At 37.1% G+C, this 27378-nt stretch overlaps 1 protein-coding gene across 2 annotated transcripts in view; it reads right to left on the bottom strand.

The window, feature by feature from the left end:
• The window catches only part of COP13 (Proteasome component (PCI) domain protein), a 69187-nt gene that overhangs the window by 24862 nt on the left and 16947 nt on the right, over nt 1-27378 (bottom strand). For both annotated transcript variants that reach the window (XM_090001639.1, XM_090001640.1), the window contains exon 7: nt 17360-17422. In XM_090001639.1, the coding sequence (XP_089857765.1) occupies nt 17360-17422 (63 nt within the window). The remainder of the gene's footprint in view (nt 1-17359; nt 17423-27378) is intronic.

Here is a 27378-nt window from a genome sequence, read left to right as displayed (position 1 = left end):
CCTCCCACTTCCATAGAGGGATCTCTATCTGCTGCATGACCCCACTGGGTCTCTGGTGTTCGATCTTGATCTGTTGGCACGTCAAACACTTCGAGACATACCTAGCCATGTCTCGTTTCATACCGTTCCACCAATAACTCCGTTGTAGGTCCTTGAACATCTTCGTGCCGCCAGGGTGAATGGTATATCTAGACTTGTGGGCTTCCGCAAGAATTTTGTCTCGTAAGACCGGGTCATCAGGAACCCAAAGGCGCTCCTTAGCCATATACTTTCATCCTCCTTCAGACGAAAAGGTGTATCTGCCAGTATCGCTTGAGTCTTCAACTTCTCGTAGCGTGCATCCGTCTTCTGCCCATTGATGATCCTAGCTAGTAGTTCAGGTTGAGCAACAAGATGAGATAAACCAATTGAACCTTGAGTGATTGCGAAAGGTTCCCAAGAGGCTAGGTCTTCGACCAACCTCCATCCAACAAATAAGGCATTAATCGAAACTTCAGGTGCTTTGCGGCTGAGGGCGTCAGCCACGACATTCGCCTTTCCTGGGTGGTAGGAGAGGGTGAAATCGTAATCTCTGAGGAATTCTAGCCATCATCGTTGCCTCATGTTTAATTATTTCTGCGAAAAAAAATACTTAAGGCTCTTATGATCAGTGAATGCCTCGAACTGCTCCCCATAAAAGTAGTGTCGTCATATCTTCAGTGCGAACACTACCGCAGCTAACTCTAAATCATGAGTTGGGTAATTCTTCCCATGGATTTTAAGTTGCCGAGAGGTGTAAGCGATCACTTTCCCATTCTGCATCAACACGACCCCTAGGCCTAACCCAGAGGCATCAGTATAAATCACGAATCCGCCTTTACCAGAAGCTAAGGTCAAAATAAGAGCATTGGTAAGTCGCTCCTTCAATAACTGAAAACTCGTCTCGCACTTCTCGTCCCATAAGAATCTAGCCTCTTTCTTCAGCAACTTCGTCAGTGGTATCGCAATTTTTGAAAAATCCTGAATGAATCGTCTGTAGTACCCAGCTAATCCAAGAAAACTCCTGATATTACGTGCGTTCTTCGGTTGCTGCCAACTAAGTATCGCCTCAACCTTTGTAGGGTCCACGAACACTCATTCCTTAGAAATAATGTGTCCCAAAAACATAACTTCTTCGAGCCAGAATTCACATTTACAGAACTTGGCATACAAACGTTCCTATCGCAGGGTCTCCATCACGATGATTAGGTGTTCCCGATGTTGTTCTCGACTTTCTGAGTACACCAAGATGTCGTCGATGAACACGATCACGAAGGTGTCCAAAAATGACTTGAACACCCTATTCATTAAGTCCATGAAAGCTGCAGGGGCATTGGTCAGTCCGAAAGGCATGACCGTGAACTCATAATGTTCGTATCTCGTCTGAAAGGCCGTCTTAAGAATATCATCATTCTTAATTCTGATTTGATGGTATCCAGACCTAAGATCAATTTTCGAGAAAACTTTAGCCTTTTGTAACTGATCGAACGAGTCTTCGATACGCGACAGTGGGTACTTGTTTTTTATCGTAGCCTGGTTGAGCATTCGGTAGTCGATGCACAATCGCAAGGTCCCATCCTTTTTCACAAAAAGCACAGGAGCTCCCCAAGGAGATACACTGGGGCGAATGAATCTCTGATCCAACAACTCCTACAACTGCTTCTTGAGCTCCTCAAGCTCAGTTGGCGCCATCTTGTAAGGTGCTTTAGAGATTGGCGTTGTACTTGGTAGCAATTCAATATTGAATTCTACCTCACGAGACGGCGGAAGTCCCGATAGCTCTTTAAGAAAAACGTCGGGATAATCGCGAACAACATCCAGCTCGCTGATGGGAATAGGCATTGGATCCAATTGGATAACCCTAACCAAAAAGGCAGTATATCCTTTCCGCAAGAAGTTCTGCGCCTTTAGCGTCGAGATCATCCGACTTGCTCGCAGAGGTCTGGGAATTCTGAATTCTACTCTCAAAGAGCCTGGAGGTGATAAAACGATCTTGCCATCACGGCAAAATATCTTGGCATGATACTTGTGCAACCAATCCATGCCTAGGATAACGTCAAATTTTGTCATCTCAAGCAAGATGGCACAAGCAGGCAAGTATCGCTCTGCCACAACTACGTCCAATTCAGGTATATAAGTGGTGCAAACCGTGTTCTTCCCAACGAGGTTATACACATCTAAAGCATTGTCAAGTGGTTTTACAGTTATATGCAATTGTTCTACAATTTTTTCTGAAACAAATGAGTGTGTGGCACCACAATCAAAAAGTGCAAAAGTTGCTTGACCAGCAACAAGAATGGTACCTTGAACGAGATTCTCTTTTGTCAATCGTTCGACCGTGGCTGCATAAACTCGACCCGAGTCCTTGACACTGCTTGGTTGTGCTCGCTGCTGCTGATGATGAGGTGGTCGAGGAGGCTGAGATATGTTGCCGGTTCGCTTGAGGTCATCTGTTGCTTTCTTTCGGCAGTCACGTATGAAGTGACCCATCTTGCCACAGTACAGGCATCCGCCAGTGTCCCGCGGACAAGATTGTCCTACGTGAGGCCTCTTGCACTTGGGGCAGCTATCTCCAGATGGCTACCTGGGCGTTGGATGGCCCTGCTGTCGTTGGCGCTTTGCCGGAGGGAACTGTTTCTTCCGTCCCTCGGTCTTCACAGGTAATGGTGGCCGCTGCCCTGGGCCGCCGGAATAGGTCCTCTTTTGATCACCACCTGTCACAGGTGGCTTTTTGGCCTGCACACTCTTTGAACGCTCCCAATCCTCGTTCAGTAGGGTGGCTGTTGCTACACCCGCAGAAAAACTCGCGGGCATACTGGTGAGAATCCTATGCTTGAGTCCTTCAATCCACGAATGAACTTCCCAGCCCGCTTATGATCATCCTCGAACAGGTGGGGACAGTAGCGCTCCAACCGTTGAAATTTGGCGATATACTCGTTCAAACTTAAGTTGCCTTAACACAGCTCCAGAAATTCTACCTTTTTCTTTTCCCTCGCATGAGTAGGGAAGTAGTTTCCGAGGAAAGCCCTCCGGAAAGACTCCCAAGGAATCACCTTAGCACCCGGGAAATGCACTTCCCGGGTAGTGACCCACCATTCGCGGGCATCGTCCTTCAATCGAAAGGACCCGAACATCGTCTTCTTATCGTCAGGAACGGATAACACTTGGAACACTCGTTCCACCTCTTTGACCCAATTCTCCGCCAAGTCAGAGTCAACCTTGTCAGAGAAGGTAGGAGGGTCAAGCTTCAGAAATTTCTCATAAGTGGCGGTTGGTGTATTCCCAATAAGGGAACCTGGATCCTGTTGTGGGGGACCCTGGCTACGAATCGCCTCTGCCAAGGAGTTGAGGGTATCCATCATGAATCCCCTCTGCTCACGCAACTCATCAGCCATGTTGTTGCTTGAGTTCCCCGTCATCCTTGAAAAGCAACCAAGGTTAAGAGTCAAAAATACCGAAGAGGCACAACAAAACATAAGCATACAGGGCAAAATATAGGTCTTTATTACGAAAGTCATTTATTTTGAATCCAACAATGCTGGTACACAAGCAAAAAGTTTTGTTTCATGATGATAAAAGGAGTTCACGGACTCCAACAAAACTTGGTAGGTGCTACCACACCTTAGGGATGGCTAGAGTACTGCCTAAGATATTCTCTTTTATTGTCTGTGCGCCTAAATCTGCGCTTAGGGGTGAAGGGAGGTGGCTCCTCATAGGAGGTCTCCTGCCCATAGAGGGGCGTCGCCGGAGTATATTCTGGTGAGCCAAGACTATAACTTGACGAATCAATTGCAGGCGTGTATGTGGGTGATACACCGCCCACTGGTTCTGCGAGAGGTGGTGGTTGCTCGCTTGCAGTCGAAATTGCGATCTTGTCATCGTGCTCGGCCTTGCGTAGGCAGTCATTCATGGTGTGCCCTGATTCTCCACAGAAAACGCACTCCTCTGCTAACTCAGGGGGAACATAAACTCACGACGACTCTTGTGATGCCTGCTGCCGCACCAGAACATGCAAAGGCACAAATCCACCTTCTCGAGTATACACCTCAGCCCACGTTGCTCCCAAGGGTATTTGGTAGGCGGTCGGTAGTGGGAAGCCTTGCTCATCCGTAAAGGTGGGTAGAGGAGGGCGGTTAGCCCAATAACCAGCCCCAAACATCCCCTGTTTGCCCCTTACAGAGCGGCCACGCAACGTACGCGTGCCCCTTCTGTGACTACCATTAGAACTAACAAACAAATTCATCTTTCTAACTATACTACGAATAGAAACAAGAATATAATTTAGTCTAAACATGTTGTAAAATATCAAAGACTTACTTACAGCATGATGGGATGCTCAATGGTCAAGATTCGCCTCTTTCTGATCTGGCTCTGATACCAAGTTGTAACGCCCCAAAATTTCAACTTGTGATTTCGAAGACATTATTGAAAAATCTTTCAAAGATTTAAAATTTTCACTTTTAAAAGCGACAGCGGAAGACATTTAGAAAAGAGCACAAGTTAACAAATCCTGGGTACGTTAGCTAAAAAACATCATTTCACATGAACAACTACTTAAAGGAAGGAAATAAAACAATAAGTTATTATTAAAATCTGTAGTTTATTACAGAATGAGCACTTTCCCAAAGTCCAATAATCTAAAGAAAACTCCAAAACTCAGAGCCAAAACGTCATCAGAAAGAAGAAAAATCTTAAGCCATGTTGCACTACGCCATCGGCCGCTTGTGAAGTCCTACTCATCACCTGCCCATGAAATTGGTCAATTTCATAACAAACCAGTAGGTACACGAATAGATAAAGTAGAATAAAATAAAGCAGGACATTCATGAGATAAGTTGTTTATTACATTCAAATAATCTATTCTAGCAAGTGTAACATATGCAAAGAGCTATTGTTTGAAACATTTCAAGTAGACATATGCAAAGAGCTATTGTTTGAAACATTTCAAGTAGTGTAAGTCTGAATCATCTACATCTATTTAAAAAGATATTCTTTAAGTTCTGATATTTACTGGCCTGTGGGTACGCACAGACGCGAAACGTAGAAACAGTCGAGTCTGATCCGGGGATTTATTATGTCAGGTGTTTTTCATTATTCTGAATGGCTGACTGAATTCGCTCCTAAGGGGATGATTAGTGACCAAGAGAGTAAATCCTCCAAGGCATTCGTGGCCCATGGATGCATCCAACTTCTGCAGAAGTACTTGGGAGTTACCACCTAGGATAATTTATTGTAATCCCAATTCCCCTAACTCCAATGACTGGGGAAGCCGAATCTTTTGCCCGTGGGGTGGTTGTTAACAACCTGTTCATCGGAGTTTTTGTACCATCCATCCTCTCCCTTAATGAACCGTAAAGGTCGAATGAGTACGATGAAGGTTTCTTAACCGTCGCTCCATTCTACATGCTCTGGTCTGTTAGACCCACCCGAGCATCTTGCATGTGAAGGCGAGTTGTCACCATTTATGTGATCTCAGCATTGTGCTAAATGCACGCTTCGAGATTGCTACAACCTCATCATCCAAACATCGTAATACACATGGGACGTACTTGTCTAAAAGTACGGTCGTACCTACCTAGAGGTACGACTACGATGAGAGGGCAACATTTAATGTCTTGTGATTCTTTTGGTTCCTACATGACATGTATTGCTCTTTGAGCAATTGGCCTGTGGAGGCCGACATTATCTCATTTATATCAATAAAGTGTTGATTGCCCACTTCAAGGTATTCCATGACCCCTCGTAAAATTTATATCGTACATGTCTTAAGGTCCGGTTACAATAGCAAATTCGTGGGTTTCTCGATGGATGACCCATCACAGTATTACATAGAACAGTAATATACTTGGCATGCTCAATTACTAAGGAACAGGACGACTCAGACAAGTCCTGGGATCACTGTAAATCCAAACATTTCTTCCGAGTAACCGACTCGGGATACACTTAGTTGCATCTAGCAACGCATAACTAGCTTGCAAGCTTTATAAGTAGACATCCATTCTCGAGGAGTCAGCCTTGCACGAGGAAACACCTCCTCTCAAGCTTTTAGTGTTTATACACCATTTCACACTTTTCCAAAAGGACAAAATGTGGTATGTACACCTGCACACCCTACGAGGCTTGCTTGAGGGAGGCTACAAGTTTCATCATGAAATAACAATACGGCATATATAGAAAAAATCACAACAGTGAGCAAGTACATAGACACAGTCATAGGCATTTCTGTAAAAATGAGTCCACTCATATTGCATACATTAAGCATGAAATTCCAGAGGAATAAGAACGAGGAAAATACTAACCAGACAATCATAAGTTAAATAATTCTTCAGGTAAGCAGGTATGTAAAATAACTATTCTATCTCAGAAGTCTTATATTTTATTTCATTCATCCAAAATCCTCGTGCGACTTTTCCCTACCTTGGGATGTCGTGCAGCTGCATGCGTCTACGAGTGTAGATAATACGAGGGTCGGGCCGTGAAGCACGAATGGGACCCGTTGCGTAAATCTACAAGAGTGTGAAATATTCAATTATGCTAATATAATTAATGGTGTGATGAGAGCATGGGTAGGATCACTACCAAACGAGTAAGCCTAGGCAACAGAGGTATCACCCCTGTTGTCCTGCTAAAAGGACCGAGGAAGGCAGGGGCTCGACCCCCGTCGATCCATAAGAGTAGGTTTAGGCAACAGGAGACCTCAACCCCTTCCTGACCGAACAACAAATGGTAGGGGCCTCGGTCCCTGCCTACCAAAATAGCGAATGGCAAGGGCCTCGACCCCTGCCTGACAAAGAAGTGAAGGGCAGGGGCCTCGGCCCCTGCCTGACAAAGTAGCGTATGGCAGGGGCCTCGGCCCCTGCCTGGCAACACTGAATAGCAAGGGTCTCGGCCCCTGCTTGACGAAATAATAAATGGCAGGGGCCTCGGCCCCTGTCTGCTAAAACAATGAATGGCAGGGACTGAGGCCCCTGCCTGCCAAGACAAAACAGTAGACGGCAGGGGCGTCCGCCCCTGCCTGACAAAGCAAATAATGACAAGTGCCTCGGCCCCTGCCTAACGAAACGATGAATGGTAGGGGCCCCGACCCCTGCCTGACAGCATAGCGGCGATTAGGGGGGGGGGGGGGGGGGGGGGTACGGCAGAGGTCGCCAGCCCCCCTGCCAGACCTTCAACGACCAACAGAGAGAGAGAGAGATCGGGGCAGCAGGAGCCACCAACCTCCTGTCGACCCCTTGGCAGGTCACAGAGGAGGGGTAAGGACGGCAGGGGCTGCCGACCCTCGAGCATGCCCCAAAGGAGAGGGGGTGACAAGGGGACAACCGACCTCCCGTTGGTCGTCCGATCACCCACAGAGGAGTGAGGGTGTCGCAGGGGCCATTGCCCCCCCCCCCCCCGCTGGCACTCCGACGAACCTCCAGAGAGAGAGAGAGAAGGATTAGAAGACGGGGGGGGGTACGTACCTGGGAGAAAATCGACGACGATGGTGGCGATGAGGGCGTCGATCGGACCTGAAAGAGAGGGTGTCGAGGTTCGCAAGGGGCGTCGGTGCGAGGAGGAGGAGGCTCGAGAGGGAGGTGTGCCTCCCTTTGCCCTCCTGCGATGCTCTTAAAGAGCTCAGGGGGGCGATAATCGGGGAAACCCTCAAGGGGTTTCCCTTATCCAGTCGAGGAGGGGGGAAAGGAGCGGCGCGGGTGGGGTGCGGCGCTCGCGAAGAGGATTTCTCCTCTTCCTGAGTCGAGTTTTAAAACCCTAACGAGAACGGGCCTGGGTCGGGTCCAGCCCGGGTCCAATTTTTTTTTTTTTGACCTGGGCTTTACATGTGAATTGGAATTATGCATATTTACTGTTCTGCATTAATTCATGCATTCTTACATGTTTTTGTTTCATGTGAGAAATAGTTATTGCATGATAACTATTTTCAAATGCTTGAATAGTAAATGCTTTATGTGATTGTTGTTGTTATATTTTCTATGAATACTTGCATGAATTTTATTTATATTGTTTCTTGCCTATTTGGATTTTTAGAAGAATTTGTACAAAAGATCTTTGATTCTTACCTAGTACTCCTTATGTTTTTTACAAGATCTGAAGCTTAGTGATGAGGATGGCTGCCACATGGAGCTTACGAGACTGCGTAACTTATTTGTTTTATTCTTGGACAATGTGGCTCTAGATTTCATTTTATTCCTGTTATATGACATTTATTTATGGATTAATAAAGTTAGTTATTTGATTGGATGGTTCAATATAGATATCTCTTGTGGTTTGAAAGTTGTAAAGTCTGTGAGGCCCCAAATCCTTGGGTTTTGGTTTTCGCAATTATTTAAAAAAAAATCAATTTTCAAAGGGGATGAGTTGGGATCATAACAGAGAGGAGGGTAAATGAGAGGGGGGAATGAGAAAGAGAGAAAGAGGTACCTACCTCCATAGAGAGAGGTATGGGGTCCTCCTCCTCCTCCTTTGTGTGTGTGTGTGTATATATAGAGAGAGAGAGGTGGGAATGGGGTAAAAAAGTAACCCTTTATGTTTTAAAAAAATTCATTTTACTCTTTATTTTTCTTTTACACCCTTTTATGTTTTAAAAAATTTCATTTTACTCCTTTTTTTCTTTTACACCTTTTTATGTTTTAAAAGAATTCATTTTACTCTTTTTTCTTTTACATTTAAAATACACACACACACACATATATAGATATATATATATATATATATATATATATATAGTTGTGTCCCCGTCCCCACATTTTTCGAACTTGCCATGTACCTGCCATACCCATACCCATACCCATAGTCCAACACCAATGTAACACTTTTAAGCCTTAGCAACCAGAGGCCCACAACATATGACTCTCTGTGACTATGGCATGCAAGTTCTAATATGACATGAAAATTTTAGGCATTACATAAATAGTGAACTATTAGAAAGAAGCAACAAACTAAAATACTGCTCATAAATAGAATATAGATTATGATTTTCTAATGTATATGTATGTATTGTGTGTATGAGAAAACTACAAATACCCACCTAACTTTTGGCTTGTTTACAAATGACTGCCTAACATTTGAAGAATTACAAAAAACCGCTTAGGTTAAAATGTTTTTCACAAAAAGCCACCTCTTCTAACCACAGCACATTCACCATGGTTAAACTGATATTAGCTGTTAGAAATTGATAGCTCTACCCATATGATGGACTCTGTTACCATTTCCTCCTTTTCTAAGGATTAAACGAAGGTTTTGTTGTGGTTGAAGTCACTTTAAGCCCAAGAACTTTAGAGTCTTGCCATTGCTTTTCACTGAAGGAGGTAGTTGTGCAAAGATTGAGAAAAATGAAGGCAGTCCATTAACCAAGCATCTTGAATCTCATAAATAAATTGAGAAAATGAAAGATGGATATTTGAAAAATGGAGAGAAACTAAGACCACCATGACTATTTTTGTATAAATGATGGATTGTGTGGGTTAACATACAAGAAAATAAAGATGTGAAGATGTGAGAGCAAGAAGAGGTGAAGTGGTTGAAGAGGAAGAGAAAATCATCCTATTCCAGGTTTTGAAGAGATCTTTAGGAAGTGCATCAAGAGCCAGAGAGAGAGAGACCTCTCGGCAGCAGTGTGGCCAAGAAGTTCTCTGGTGAAACCCTCGTTGAATCCTCAGGATAAATGGGAAAGGTGGTCAAAGAACCATCCTAAGGGTACAAACCAGAGTTGTTAGTCGAGGAAGCGGAGCAGAAAGCGATTCGGGAAGCGGAAGCAAGAAGCGAGGCATTTTCAAAATTTTACAAAGCGAGAAGCATGGGACGACTTAGAAACAAATCAGAAATCGTCTCGAAAGCGACCAAGGAAGCGAACTGGAAGCAACCTAGGAAGCGAAGGGAAAGCGAAAAAAGAGAAAAAAATAAAAATACAAAAAAAAAAAGAAAAAAAGGGGAAGCAAGCTTCCCCTAAATGGGAAGCACGCTTCCCAATTTTTTTGTGTTTCCCAACACATTTTGAAAGTGTGACGTTTTGCGCTTTCGAAACACGCTTCGAGGAAGCATGCTTCCCCATTCCCTACGGCGCTTCTAGTACAAACATCATTTTCATCAGCTAACTATAATTAATGTGGTGTAGTTAGAAAACACAGCTCTTTATGAAAATATTTTCTTAGCTCAAGCAATCGTTTGTAATTATTCAAAAGTTGGGCACTTTTTCATAAATAGTTCAAAACTTAGGCAAGTATTTGTAAATAGAGATAACATTTGGTAACGGTGCCATTACTTAAAACGCTTCTAGATTTCCATGACATGGGTTGTTTTGATCCAATCTTACCTCATGGGTGGATTCAGCATGTTCAAAATAGTGGGAATCGGCTTTTGGATCAATTTTTTGACAAAAAAACACAATTTTATGACCCGAGAAAGAATCTCACATTGTAGGCTATTTATTTTTAAAGCCTTATAAAAACCCACCTACATATGGTAATCGGATGATTCAAGAGCCGATTCCCACTAAGAAATACATGTAGATGTAAAGAAGCGGCTTTGAATATATTAGGTTCAATAATGAACCAATACATATGCACATGAAGTGCGAATATACCCACTAAAGGGAAAACACAAGCAAATAATGTGTTAACACATAAACCCACAAAGGGGCAAAAATGCCTATAAGGCATAAGTTGATATCATTGAAGAAAATAAGGGTGTAACACCCATTACATGGAGCAAAAGCTCCTCCAACCAATGAAAAATATAAAGGGAAAATCCCCTATTTATAAGCACAAAAAGGGACCACCTTGGGGGCTCCCAAAGGAGACGTTGGAGAGCCCCCAACGGTCACATTTGTGACTGTTGGGGGCTCCCAAAGTCTCTATTGGGAGGCCCCCAATATGGTACGAAAAACAAAAAAATAAAAAACAAAAATAAAAATAAAAGAAATATTACAATGCATATTCTAATTGAAATATGCGTAAAATGACAAATTACAAGAATACCCTTGAGGGTATTTTAGAAAGAGAAAATATATATTTATATATAAATATATTTATATATATATATATTTATATATTTATATATTTATATATATATATTTATATATTTATATATATATATAAATAGAGATACGTATACATATATATGTATACGTATCTTTATATATATATATATATATATATATGTACATTTAAGGATTATATTTCAACATACATACATATATATGTACGAGTACACATATTTTAACACCCCCCCTCAATCTTTGAGGGGAAACGAAAAGATTGAAACAAGTCGCAAGACTTCAGGAGGCTTCGGTAAGGATGCAATTGAAACTTGAAAATGCCTTCCTCCAATTGCCTTCTAATGGTGAACACATTTCCCGAACCATCTAGGGTACTTCTCTTTATCCTATCTCCAAGATCCTGTGGAATAACAACAAAGAACAAGTAAAAAATATCTTTGCACTTTACTCAAATGGAACATTCCTAACAAGGTGCAAAATTATAACTTATGCATAGAAATTTGAAGCACATGATAGGATAATTACTTTAGTATGAAAAGAAAATTTAGAAAACCAAAGTTTCAAAATCATATATCATGTTAAAGAGTGAGCGGAAACGAATTGCAAAAATGCATAATGCATTTATAAGGTCCAACATTGGACAAACACAACCCCATAATGGGGAATAACAAAATGGTCTACTAAGGGACACCACAATAAGCCTACGAAAAGGCATAAGCTACATATGCTTTATTGAATGAGGGCCTAAAAGGCCATAATGAGCATATGCATATATTATCATAAAATGAATTAACACTTAAAGAAATCATTAATGAACATGCTCCAAACATACTTTAGTCAAAATGAACACAAGAGTTCAAAAGGTTTTAAAAGAACACGGATACAAGTGTCCAAAGGCATGACAAATATGAACTTCAATAAGAGAGGCTTTATAAAGGTATATTTAACACGCATAGATCAACAATAGAGTTTTTAACATCTTTAGGGAGAAGATCTATGTCAAACAAATGTCATATATAAAAAGCATGATTTGACTAAGTATATTAAAATATCTACCCAAGATTCAAAAATGAATATCATTTGAGAAAAAAGACTCATTTTGCATATCAAATACAAAAGTGGCCGAAAAACTGTAAGCACTTAATATATAGATTAAATGCTAAAATATCAATTTGATTTAAAAACATATCATAGATATGATTCACTTGTATCAAAAAAACACAAGTTATGAAGAAAATTTTGCAATTTTCAATAGTAGTTCATCTACTACAAGCAACTACCTCATTAGTCCTCCAAAAACTACAAATCAAGTGTATAAGCTACTAGAACAAGAACATATTCATAATGCCATTAAAGGCCAAAACACACACAAAGGTGTGTAAAAATACCTCTTGTCTACATATAATAATACTTGAAATGAGTGTATCAACGACAAGAACAAGAGAATACACGCCAACATGGACCAAAAGTATCTCTTGTCTACGTAAAAAGACACTCAAAAACAAGTATGTTCAACTACTAGAACAAGAGTATCAAGCCAACCATGGGCTAAAACACAATACATCTCTTGTCTACATAAAATGGCACTTTAAATGAGTGAAAGAAGCCAACCATGGGCATACATTGCAGCGACTCAAACAAGGACACAAATGCCAACATGGAGTAAAATCACACACCATGGTGTGAATCAACGTGCCTTGTCTACATATAATAACACTCAAGACAAGTGTGTTCAGCTACTAGACCAAGAGAATAATGCCAACAAAGGGCTACCAACACACAAAGGTGTAATAAAATTCTTATCTACATATGATGACACTTAGATAAGAGTTATAAAAGGAGAAGACTTTTGAGGCAATAAAACTTGTAATGACAAACATATAAATAAAACCTTGAATCAATAGAACAATATTCTTCAAAAAGAATACCCATAACAACAATATTTTGGAACATACACACACCAAGAACACTTGGAACACTTGTGCACAAAAAGCACAAAACACGAAATCACAAATGTGCAAATGCACTCATAAGTTTCATAAACAATAAAAAGGTTGGGCAATAAACCTCAACACCCTTGATTTTAATATACCTTAAAACTTTTAAGGTTTCAAACATCATATATCCATCACATTTATATATAAATAAGAGCATCCATAAGATCAATGGTCAAAATCAAACGAGTGACACACTCATAATTAGAGCTCATATACCAAATCATTCTAGAGTCCCAAGGTGCCCATAACTCACCTCAACCACCATCTATAATATGGCAAGTGGACAATCTAAAATGACATAACACAAGGTGCCCATAACTCACCTCAACAATCATCTCTAATATAACAATAAGGCCATAAAAAAAAAGGATTGATGCATCATACAACATGTGATGGATAGAAGATAAAATGTCATAAAAAGGCAATGAACTCTTAAGGAAAACATTTTCCAAATATGGATTTTACAAAGAGGGTCGATTCAAAGGTCCAACATAATTAATCACAACAATATGCTATATAACAATAATGTTGCATATATACGAAATTATGTTCAATCATGATCATTATAAAAAAACTTAATAAACACAACATGAAATATTTAAGCTATGTCATGTGTGAGAAAGGATTTGGAATAATCCAAGAAACAAATCAAACCTTTATAATTTGCAATTATATGCATACCAAGATGTAGAATGACAATAATCTTAAATGTGCAAATTTAGGACAACGTGTACCAAGATATTGCGGAAGCATTTATAATGATAAAAGAAGCAACCTTACAAGTCCACTAAGAGATAAAAACAAACACAAGCCCTAAAGAAGGCAATAAAAAAATCTCTTTATTGAAAAAAGAGAACCATGTGAAAATGTCTATGAATAGACAAAACGCATACAAGCATAATTTTTTTATAAAAGAAGTGTACGAAGACACTCTCACAACACTTGATCAAAATACGCAAAAAGAGTAATAATAGCAAACATGCAATAATGCATGTATTTCATAAAAGAAGCAAATGCTTGAGACTCTCAAGCTTTCAAAAAATGATAATATTTAAAAAGTCTCATAAAAATCAATATTAAAAAGAAACTTATAACAATCATGAAGTCTTCTTAAAGAGTATATACTCATAAGAATATTTACAAGGATCAAAAAAACCTCTCAAAGAGAGATCCAACAAAATTCTCAAAAGAGGGTACATACGAAAGGAAGAGGGAAAACTTTATTATAGTGGAGAAAATCTCAAAGGGAATACTAGGATTGCGTTATGGCATAAATCTATAAACAAAAAATTCATAATATTATATGACTTAATAGATTATAACCAACTTCTAATGTATGCAACATTAATGAAGACCATAAATCTTATAATAAAACGTATTCTTGAAATTGAATTGAAGAATGAAAAGAGAATAACCATATTTCATGGGATCATTTTTTAAAAATTAATTCAAAAAATGCCTTTTTAATCAAACATTGTTCGTATGAAAAAGAACTCATTAGGTAGAAAAATAAAACATCATTTTTCAAAAAACACATGTTATTATAAAAAAGACCTCATATAGGACATTTTAGAAGGTAAACACATACTTTTAATATGAAATAATCATGATGAGAGTATGTGAGCAATGCTACATAACTCACAAACATTTTACTTCTAACATAACTTTCTTAAAAACTTATTTTTCAAGAAAAGACATACGAAAGAGAATAATACAAAAGCTTCAATGGAATGTTTAAGAATCCAAACTCATAATGACAAGGAGAACACATATGCAAAAATATATCTAATTCTTTATAATGCACAATACTTAAAGAAATATAATGCATACCAAATATTTTTAAGAAGCAAAAGAGTTATGCAAAAACATATCTAACTATTCATAATGCACAATGCTTAAAAATATAATGCATACCAAATAATTTTAATAAGCAAAAGAGAGAAACGAGAACTTCACCATTCTTCTTTAACGTTTCTTGAATAGCACGCTTCCCAATGCAACAAAGAACAACTCGATCACAACCTTGCTCTGATACCATGTAAAGAAGCGGCTTTGAATATATTAGGTTCAATAATGAACCAATACATATGCACATGAAGTGCGAATATACCCACTAAAGGGAAAACACAAGCACATAATGTGCTAACACATAAACCCACAAAGGGGCAAAAATGCCTATAAGGCATAAGTTGATATCATTGAAGAAAATAAGGGTGTAACACCCATTACATGGAGCAAAAGCTCCTCCAACCAATGAAAAATATAAAGAGAAAATCCCCTATTTATAAGCACAAAAAGGGACCACCTTGGGGGCTCCCAAAGGAGGCGTTGGAGAGCCCCCAACGGTCACATTTGTGACCGTTGGGGGCTCCCAACGTCTCTATTGGGAGGCCCCCAATATGGTACGAAAAACCAAAAAATAAAAAACAAAAATAAAAAATAAAAGAAATATTACAATGCATATTCTAATTGGAATATGCGTAAAATGACAAATTACAAGAATACCCTTGAGGGTATTTTAGGAAGAGAAAATATATATATTTATATATATATATATATAAATAGAGATACGTATACATATATATGTATACGTATCTTTATATATATATATGTACATTTAAGGATTATATTTCAACATACATATATGTGTACGAGTACACATATTTTAACAGTAGATCACATATGTAAGGCTAGTTTCATGAAAAACAACCAAAAAATGAAAAAAAATATGAGAAGAAAAGAGGTGTTTGTACGTAATGACACCATTACCAAATGTTAACCCTTATCTTCCAAGAAAGTCACCCATGCTCTCTTGGCAAAATGATTCGTAAAAAAAAAACCATCTACATGGTCATGTCCCCATATCTTAGTTTTAGTCTTTTTTGTGTCCCATACTTGTGTCTGTTTCTACTTTCTATGTGACAAAACGCATAACATATATATGCCTACATACTAAACACAACTTGATGACCCATGTTTAAAGCTGGAATGTAAAACATAACATATCCAAAAGTACCACATTTTTTGCTCAACAAACGGATTTTATGACCTCTAAATGAAATTGGAAACAGCCAAATAAAGCCAAGTCAAGATCAGCACATTTCACTAACTAGCACATGGAAGCATTTTATATAGAATAGAACCACCCAGGCTTTCTTTTTCTTCCTTTTTTAAGTTTAAAGCTCATGCAAATACTTTTCAGAAAAGAATTACCTAGCTTGTAATTGTCAACCATAGTCACAAAAATTGTAATATTATCACTATAAAATAAAAAAATGTCTTTAAAGGGAAAATCTCACAATATTTTGAAAATATTGGCATTTATATATATCACGATAATATCATGATATATGCCTACAATAACTCAGCAGATGGAGAAAGGAAGGAAGAAAGAAAGAAGGAAAGAAGGGTTTTTTCTGTTTTTTTCTGTTTTTTTCTGTTTTTTCTTGTTTTTTCAAAGTTTCAGTTTTTTTAATTCCAAGATTTTTTTAAAAACCTATAATATCCCGAGATTTTGCCTCACCAAGATATAGCTGAGACCGACATTTGTGAGTATGCCATCTACTGAGTAAGTGCAAATATGCTTTTCATAGAAGCATAAAGATAGCTTTGTTGGCGCAATCCATGGCCAGAAAAAAATAAAATTTTTAAATTCACATGGCTGACAAAGGTCGTTAAAGTTGTTATCAACTATCAGTTGTGGAATTTAAGAACAAGCTACAAGAACCAATACTAAAAGATGATTATCTAAATAATGAAGAAAGAATGCATTGAAAAGTAAGGAAGCACAATGGAGTTCCAAGACCAGTATAGGACTCAAACTTTTGAAAATTGGATTGATAAAAAATAGTTATTTATCTTCAAAGAACAAAAAGTTTCCTACTTTCCTTCCACAAAAATCCCAGCAATAGAGAGCATAAATAACTGCTAAAATTATTTTAATATGACTGATGCCAGGATAAATTATCAAAACAGGAATTTCTATGCAGACAACTTTCTCAGTTATAGTAACTTGAAAGATCCTCAAAATGCATTTGCTTCCTTCCCACCACCTACACACACACACACACACACACACTCGAAAGATGCTGGACTTATTTTTCTTTTCCCAACCACTTATAGATTATTCTGTCCATGGTATAAATCTTAAATACCAAATCCAAAGTAGAAATGCCAAGAAATGCCAAATAAACCATTATCAATGTAACTTACAGATTTAAACAACTGAAAATACCGAGAGAGAGAGAGAGAGAGAATGAAAATTTAGATTTGAACATAAAAATGCTACAGATGGGCCTACCATACAGGAATTGATTTAGAAAATAAATAATAAAAGAAAATCCTTCCATACCTGAGAATATAATTTCAGATACCTTTGTGCTGCACTAGAAGTGTACTTCGGGAAACTAGGTAGCTGTTACAAAACTAAAACATATAAGAAACTGCTTGATAAGGCATATCCATTATAGTGCTAGATTATAGTAGCACCAGAAAAAATTTAAATGCTAGCGTGGAATATTTGATGCCTTTGGCAGTGTTACCCATTTACACCACCAATTCACTTTCCACAAATCCATGATCAAAGTAACTTGATAGGGAAGCTTGATTTTATATAGTGACTGTAACCGGACACTAAATCATTTTCCATATTTGAAGAAAAGAAGAAACATGTTCCAATTATCATGAAAAAGAACAACATTGAAAAACAGTAAAACCTTTTTTTTTCTTCAGAAGGATGCACTGAGGATGATGATCATCAAAATAATGGAAAGATCAAATATATAAACAACAACAACCACAAAGAAGAATACAAAGATAAGTTCATGAAAAAAATCAAATTCTACATGAATCAACAGGGTTTTGAGTTAAAATCAATCCCATAAATCTCAGAGCAAGCTTGGTTTAATCCTGATCACGTTAACCATGTATCGAGAAGTCAGACTAGTAAATGGCAAAAAACAACATAGAATGCTTTCTAATATTGATCCCAATCCAATAGACTTGGCAAGGAAACCTTTCAAAAAATAAGGTCAAATTGAGAAGATACATATCATGCATAAAAAAATTAGGGTTTTGACTAGGGGTGGACATCCAATTGTTTAGATCTTGGGCCAAATTTTTGAGGCCTAGCCTGGCTTGTCCCTTGGTGGGCCAGGTCTGACTGGCCCGTTGGACAAGCCATGCTGGGCCAGCCTTGAGTTGGGCATCCTGCCATGTCTGGATGAGGTTTTTAACAACTGGCCTGGCCTGTCCCTTTAATGGACCAGGTTTGACCACACCATGATCCATCAATCTCGAGTCAGGCCAGCCTGCTGGGCACCCCTACTAGACCAACAAAGTCCAACTCTGTGAATGCAATTTGCATTTCTTCCAATATCTAGTTCATGATCTTAATGAAGTAGACAACATAGAAAGTCCAAATTAATACCCTAATAGTGAAGGAATTGACTATAGATCTGTCTAGGTACATCCAAATATTGCAATATTGTGCAGTATTAGGTGATGTGACATCATTGCTACAATATTTTTTTTTTGCATGCATAGTCACCTTAATAAAATGTTGCAAGCATTGTAACGTATTGTACGACACACTACACATACATATCGTAACTATCAGGTAACTCAATAGGATACACACCCTAATCTCAATACAGGTGTGTCTGATTTCCCCTTTTTTTTAACATAAAAGCCCCTCAATTACTTCGTATAGAAGTTAAAGTATCTACTTTTTTTGTTATGTAAAACTTTGAGTATTGAAAAAACTTTCTTTTTTTAATTATGTAAAACTTTAAGTATTGAAAAATCAACACTTTGAGAATTTGTTTTTGTTTGTTTAAACATGTGCTTAGTTTCATTGTTTAATTACTTAATATGTAATTTCATAATTTGCATTTTTCTTGTGATATATGCATGTCATTCATAGCATATTATCTTGATATTAGATGTTCAGTGTTTTATGTAGTTCATAATTGTTTGATATGTGATATGATTTTGTTTTGTAACTAGTATCATCGTTTCTTACATTATGAAATTCGTAAAACTTTTTGGATTTTTAGATTTTTGTAACACAATATGATTTTTTATGACACAATATGTATTCTATTTTGGGCCCAGCTGATACAGACACTGATATGCTTTTTACATCCTTGCTTTAATACATTATATAATGAATGCAAGTGTTTAAGCTGGATAACAACACTTTCTCCTGATGTTAGAATGTGCAAAACATGTCTAGAGACTTTCCTCAAAAATAGGCAACTACAGGTCTCCACCCTATCTTTCTAAGAAAATTTCCCAAAATAAGCAACCCTTCATCATCTTTCTCTAGACAGACCCTATATCATAATATATTAATATATCAACCAAATAGACAATGTAGTGTGCTTTAAGTAACATATTTTATGATGTTAAAATATGGATAAGTTTATAGAATAAAAACATCTAAACAAATACTAGACTTAGGATTTTCAATTATTAGAAGTGTTTGTCTGAAGCATAATCAGCAGGTGCCATTCTTGGCAATTTCTCAAGGAGGGTTTTTGTCAGAATTCTTTTAAAATGTAGTTTTTCTCAAGAAAATATCAGAAGCTTTAAAAATTGAGGTTTTGCACTATTTTTCTTGCAAAAATACAAAGTAACAAGTTTGAAAAGCTTTTAAAATACAAAGGAACAAAGAATAGAAAAAGTAGGCTTAAAATATATAAAAATAAGATTTTTTTAAAACATCATCATAATATCATGATATTACGTATTCTGATGATATTTTGAAAATACCATGATATTTTACCAACATACTATCATAAAGGGTCGCAATTTTGGCTTACTTTGAAATCCCCATAGTGTTGCAATTTCAGTGACTATTGTTATTAAAACATACTATCATAAAGGGTCCAATGATTCAATGTAATGGATATTTGATATCAGTTAGACTTGGCAAAATGTTTCAAAATTACATATTTTAAACCACAAATCCTGGCCTTAGCAACTTGTTTCAACAGAAATAGTTCTGAACTAGGACTGCTGGCAGGTTTAACTAAGAATGCATGCACACTTTTTTTAATCTATGAATAGATAAGAAAACATAACTTGTTTAAAAGCTGAAGAAAAACCTGTTTGCGACAGATTTTTCTTTTATAAGGTATTATGTAAGTTATAATGAGAAGAGAAAGAACACATGTCAAATGAGAAAGAAAAAAGATTTGCTTAAATACCAAAACAATAGCATTATTTTGGAACACCATGTACTAATTAGTCTTAAATAAGTTCATACAGCTAAATTACTTAAACCCTTTTGTAGTGTAGAGAAAATGTTGGTTTCGCACTATATGTGACTAGCAAAACTGAATTTAACCTCTCTAGATACTACAAAAAATGCCACTTCTCATTTTCCTGTTCGTAAGGACATATTTTTTATGTTTTATAGAACATATAAACAAGTAAAACATAAACCAGTGAGAAAAATCTGTCACACGGCATGTGTATCCCGTGTCGACGCAACATGACTCTTGGACACACCAGGATACTTCATGAACATAGTCAAACCAGCGTCAGACATAATCAACATTGTGTCATTAACTTTTAGTTATTTCTTTTATGATTTTGATTATTTATTTTGTATTCCTTTTCAACTTAGTTTATTATTTGATGTTTTTAGTTATAGTTATTTAGAATTGTTGTTCAGAAGTTTGCACTTGAAATAATAATATTTTATTGCTTTAGGTTGAGATTTTATATACAAACCAACATCACACATAATCAACATTGTTATTTTTTTTCTATTTCTTTTATTATTTTGATTATTTATTTTGTATTCCTTTTCAACTTAGTTTATTATTTGACGTTTATAGTGATTTAAAATTGTCGTTCAGGAGTTTGCACTTGAAAAGCTGAAATAATAATATTTTATTGCTTTAGGTTGAGATTTTATATAGAAATGAATAAATATATACACATACACATCTATGTGCATGTATGGTTATTTTCTCATGACCTGTTTTTTTAGGATTGTCATGTCATACCAAGTGTATCTGCATCGTGTTCTGTTCCCAAATCTTTCTACAAGAGAACCCAACATAGGGAATGCTAAAACATCATAATCCTAGAGTACCGAACTCTGGAAAAAAGATAACCCAATTTCGTTGAACAATAAATGTTGTTGGTTATTGATGTTTAGTCCTGTGGAGTATTTAGTAGAGTTACTGGAAGCTTCTTAGATAGGTGGGAAGCCTGCTTTTCGGAAACTCGCTTCGGAAGCACGATACTCCTCGCTTCCAAAACTTTATGGGAATCTCGATTCTTTTATGCTTTCCACACGCATCATTTGTTCTTCTTATATGTTTTCTCACTATACTTTTCATGTTTTTTATGTGTTTTCTCTCATGCTTCTTACTCACTTCTACGTGCTTTCTTTAAATTGGCAATCATCATTTTTAGATTTTGTTAAAAATGCAATTCTTACACTAAAAAAACATGAAATTTAAGAATAGTCACTTTTATTATAGTTTTTATTTGTGTTTCATTTCTATTCTCATTCAATTCTTATATTGTTTTTTATTCCTCGCTTCCCGCTTCCTATACATTTTAAAATGCATTGATTCTCGCTTCCGCTTCCTACTTCCAATATGTGATCAATGTTATTAAAAATGTGCTTTAAGGCACAAAAAACACAACTCGCCCCAAGGTGAAGCCCTTTGTACCTCAAGGAACAAGCATATAGTGTAAAATCACTAAGGCGTACGCCTCATGGGTTATGATGCATACGCCTCAATGTGAGGCATGTGCCTCAATTAATCCAAGTCAAATGGGGTCAAAGCCCCCATTTGACCAAGATTTTGAGGGAGGCCCGACCCTACTCTCTCTCTCTCTCTCTCTCTCTCTCTCTCTCTCTCTCTCTCTCTCTGAATTGTAACGAAGTATGCGGAATTACAAGCCAAAGATACAAAAGCATCAACTAAGTCCAATAATGGACAATTACAAAGGCACAATGAACACATAAGCAAGAAGTCCACGATGGGACAATACAAAAAGCCTCAAAAGGCAATGCTAACAAGTAAAGAAAAATGTCTTATTGAAGGAGGCTTGAAATACATTGAGAGAACAAAGGGGAACATCCCCTATTTATACATAATAATGAAGAGAGGGCAGGCCATTGGGAGCTCCCTTATAGAGTCGTTGGGGAGCTCTCAACAATCATATGCCCCAACGACTCCATGAGTGGGGCCCCAAATGGTATTCAAAAAGAAAATAAAAAAAGGAAAAAAATACATTTAAAAGAAATATAAAAACTAAACTAGAAAAATAGTTGTTTCTAGAAAACAACTATGAGTACATTTGAAAAGACGAAAATGCCCCTATCAGGCAAACTAGAACAAAATGGATATATATATATATATATATTTAACACTCTCCTCAAACTTACGGAAAAATAACCGAAAGTTTGCTAAGGAGAAAAATAAAGCGAGGAGTAAAAAGAGCTTTTGTGAAGAAATCTGTCAACTGGTACTCTAATGTAACATACGGCAATGTAATAGTTCCTCTCGGATATTCATCACAAACATAATGATAACCCATCTCGATATGTTTAGTACGCTCATGGAAGGTGTGGTTGCTTGCGATGTAAATTGCACTCTTATTGTCGCAACACATCTTCGAAGGAGTGGAGATAATTATTCTCATATCACTGAGAAGACTTCGAAGTCACACAAGCTCCATGGTTATAGTAGTCATTGTACGATATTCGGCTTCAGTTGAGGATAGGGATATTTTATGTTGTTTCTTGCATCTCCATAAAATCATAGTCACCTAAAAACACACAAAAACTGGTAGTTGAGACTCTATCATTGGAATTTTCATCTCAATCAGCATCAGTATAGGCATGTAAATCAAATAAAGAAGATGAGGATAGAAAAACCCCTTGGTTATAGTATTTTTAATGTATCTGGCAATTCACAAGACATCACTTATGTGCACAGTAGTAGGAGCATGTTGAAACTGACTAATAGAGTGAAGTGCATGAGCTATGTCTAGCCGAGTGATGGATAAGTATGTGAGTGACCCAACAAGTTGACGGCAAGGAGTAGGATCTTCGAGTAGTCCCATCTTTCAGCCTCAATTTAGCATTAATTACTTCTGGAGTTTCTATCTTCTTATCATATGAAATATCAAACTTATTACAAATATCAGCAACAAGTTTCATAGAGAATACGCAACTTCAATACCTAAGAAGTATCTTAAGAAACCTAAATCAGACATATCAAAGTTTTCTTTTAAAATATTTTTAATATCACTGATTCCTTGTTTGTCACTTTCAGTGATAATCATATCATCTACGTAAAGTAGAAGAATAACAACTATAGAACTTGTACTTTTAACAAAAAAAAGCAATGTCAGTATCACATGAATGAAAACCAGATAAGTCATTACGCAACTTCAATACCTAAATCAGACATAGAGAATACGCAACTTCAATACCTAAGAAGTATCTTAAGAAACCTAAATCAGACATATCAAAGTTTTCTTTTAAAATATTTTTAATATCACTGATTCCTTGTTTGTCACTTTCAGTGATAATCATATCATCTACGTAAAGTAGAAGAATAACAACTATAGAACTTGTACTTTTAACAAAAAAAAACAGTGTCAGTATCACATGAATGAAAACCAGATGAGTCATTACATTACTAAATTTATCATATCAAGCTTTTGGAGCTTGTTTTAGACCATATAAAGTTTTTTTTAAATTTAAGGATTTTACCTTTTTCAATACAAAACCCCGACGGAGGATCCATGTAAACCTCTTCAATTAATTCACCATTTAGAAAAGCATTTTTCACATTTAGTTGGTAGAAGGGTCATTTTTTCAATGGATGCAACGGCTATAAGGGTACTAACACTAGTCATTCTAACTAACGGGGCGAATGTTTCTTCATAGTGAATACCATACTCTTGAGAGTACCCTTTGACCACTAGCCTAGCTTTGTATCATTCTAGAGACCCAACAGTCTTGGTTTTAACCTTAAAAACCCATCTATAACCTATAAATTTCTTTTCTATGGGTAATGAAGTTATTTCTCATATTTTAGCTTTTCCAAGAGTACTAAGTTCTATACTCATAGCTTCAACTCATTGAGGAAGATTTTTGGCTTCATTATAATGTGATGGTTCATGATAGGAATGTAAAGAAATTAGACATGACCTATATTTTGGTGTTAATGTATCATAAGATACAAACCTATTTGGTGGGTTGACGTGAACACCCCAAATTTTTCAATTTTTTGTAAAAATTCTTTTTGTGCCCCTGGCCCCCATTTTCTGAATAAATTGAGTCAGTTCCAATCTAAATTCCAGTTATTTCTCGGATTCACTGGAATCAGAATCCATTTTTTATATCTGACTAGATTTTGGATTCGGATCCAATGTCAAAACCCGGATCTAAAACCCATTTTCTGAATAAATTTTCAAATGATAACCCCAAATTCTCAGAAAACCCATCTTTTGTAAATATTTTTAAAATTTTGCAAAAATAGTTTAAAATCCTTCATTTTCTCATAGTTTTGAAGTTTTTATTTCAAAAATACAAAAAAAATGTAGAAAACGTCAAGAAAATAACAAAAAAATAAGAAAATCGAAAAAAGAAAATACAAAAAAATGGCCTTTTAAAGCACCTTTTTTGAAAATCAGGTTTGTGAAAACCACTTTTTTAGAAAAACTTGTTGAAAAGACCAGCATTTTGAAAATTCTCAAAAAAATTTGAACTGAACTGGTAAGACCCCTAACGGCTTCTCGTTATAAAAGAAGCCGCAGGGGCCGAGACCAATCCATCTGTTTTCCACCCCGCCATTGCATCACGCATCTTCTTCCTTCTTCTGGTGCTTTCCCCTCTAAGCCACTGAAGAAACTTCAGCCTCCCTTCTTCAAGTTTCGAAATCTCACAATAACCAAGAAGGTAAAGAACCCCCCCCCCTTTTCCTTTTGATTTTCTGTAAAAATTTGCTTATAGTATAACTCTGTATCGATCTTTATTTTCTTTCCTCCCTATGAGGCACCCATGATAGGATCGACCTGCTTATAGCAGGATTGATCTATCATTTGCTACAGCAATGGAATATATGGATTCCAACATATTTTTCGTTTTCTTATATATATATATATATATATATATATATATATATATATATATATATATATATTGTTTCATTTACATCCTCATTCCAATCCATCGCCTGTTTTTATCTTTGATTGTCTCTTCTTATCACAATTCTCGGTTTATGTCTGATGACCATTTTGTATTTTAATTTCCCTTTTGTTTTGGGTTTCTATTTTCACTTTTGGTTTCCGATTTTCCGTTCTGTTCATCCATTATCAGTTGGATTTTAATTTCCTGGGTTCATGCTGATCTCCCATCTACATCCATTGTGTTTAATCAGGTGAGCACCAAACCTGCAAGCTTTCTAGCTTCAGGTCGGTGCCAATGACCCCGTCCCTGTTATCCCTATAAGTGATCCCCAATGGGTCACACCGAGTAAATACCAGAGCCTTTAAATCAATGAATCTGCTTCGCATGGCTGGTCAAATTCAAGGACCTGTTAAAAAAAATGGTATGAGAATATATTTGTCTGAGTGGTAAATCTGGATCGAATTTATTGGGTCTTCAGTTATCTGGGTTATCTACATCGAGTTCATTTTGCATATAGTTGATATTTTCTGTAATTTAAGTTTCGTTCCCCCGCTTATTTTTGTTTTCTTTAATTTTAATTATATTGTTCTGTGTATCCCAAACCATTAATACCTTTGAGGTCTTGTCTTATCATCTTATTAATACATAATTTTTCTTCTTTTTTTTTACTGTCTTTGATCTTTTGTTATTAATATCCTTTTACATTGGATATCTTGTCTTGATTTGCCATGTTCATGGCACTGTGTTAATCTGTCCTGCATCAACATACATCGCTGCTGTGAAGTTCAGGGAAGGGTTTGTAATATTAGAGATGATATGTCTTGCTCGTCCTGCTTATACTGATGCATCTGTTCGGATATGCTTAATTTCGTCATTGCGTTTCAGAGTGACATTTGTAGCCTTCCTTCTGTCTTCCTGTTTAGGATATTAGCATTGAGCAAATCATTGCTCAGATTGAAGATATAGGGATTTTAATATTAACTGCACCATGATGAAATTGCTTTCTTCATAGGTAAAACAGATTCCCTGTATCCACCCCTTGTTTCACAGGATAGCTAGTTAAGTCTTGAAATTTCTTGTTTATAGTCTGTTAGGCCATTCTCACAGGTTGAACCAGATTTATATCGCTTCCTTGTTTGCTACTTTAGCAATCTGGGTCATTTAACCCCATTCCTATTATGGATCAAGTTGCATAACCCAGAAATCTATAACAAAAAAATGGCTAAGAAAAGAAATCCTCTTACATTTCTTGGTGTGTCTATCGGTGGAAACCCCACTGCAAAGATGGTATTTGGGCTCTATTCTGATGTTGTTCCAAAGACTGCAGAAAACCTTCAAGCACTTTGCACTGGTGAAAAGGGATTGTTTCTGCCGCACATTGCACTTCTTTCCCTCTGCATTCTTGCTGCTTATGCACCATTTGGGCGACATGATGCGTTGATTTGGGAGGCCAAGAAAGAAAGAAAGGCTCTTTGACGTGAATGTCTAAATATTCTAGAGGGCAGATGGAAGATGATTGAACGATGGTGATGATGGTAGTGGTGATAGGGTGATAATGATGGAAGTGAAAAAGTTGTGGTGGTGATGGAAGTGGTCATGATGGTGGTAATGTTGGTGATAGTAATGGTGGTAATTGGACAGCTTGTGTTAGCCCTGCTGGAACAAATGCAGAGTAAATTTTAAATACCTTGAGGTATGCAAACCATGCGTACAACATTCAAAATAAAGCAGTGGCTATGGTTGTTTGGAAGTCCAACAATAGTTTAGTTGGGATGGTGAAGGACCTAGATGACTATTTCCTTAAAGCATCTGCTGGGGGCAAAGAGATCTTCATCATGATGGAAAATAAGAGAGGCACTTCCTTGCTGCAGAATTTCATTGAAACCAAGATAGCTGGTACTTACCACTTATTCCAATATTAAGCAATGGCGTTATCAGATGTGTTGATTTGGGAGGCCAAGAAAGAATAAAAAAAGGGGGCTCTTTGACATAAGGTACGTCAAGTTATGATGCTCTTCATTATTAATGTCATCATATTTGTTTATCTCTGATTTTGTAACATTATTGGTCAATGTTACTGAGTTATGCACCTCCTCACCTACTGCAATAACAATCACATTGCACCCCAGCATGCATTTTCTGCACTTTTCCTGCAAAAGGCATTGTTCACCTCTTGCCATTGTTTACATCATTCC

Source organism: Nuphar pumila, chromosome 3, assembly GCF_984573655.1.
Source record: "Nuphar pumila chromosome 3, dmNupPumi1.hap1.1, whole genome shotgun sequence".
In the NCBI taxonomy this organism is placed as follows: domain Eukaryota; kingdom Viridiplantae; phylum Streptophyta; class Magnoliopsida; order Nymphaeales; family Nymphaeaceae; genus Nuphar; species Nuphar pumila.
This window is presented reverse-complemented; position numbering and strand designations above follow the sequence as displayed.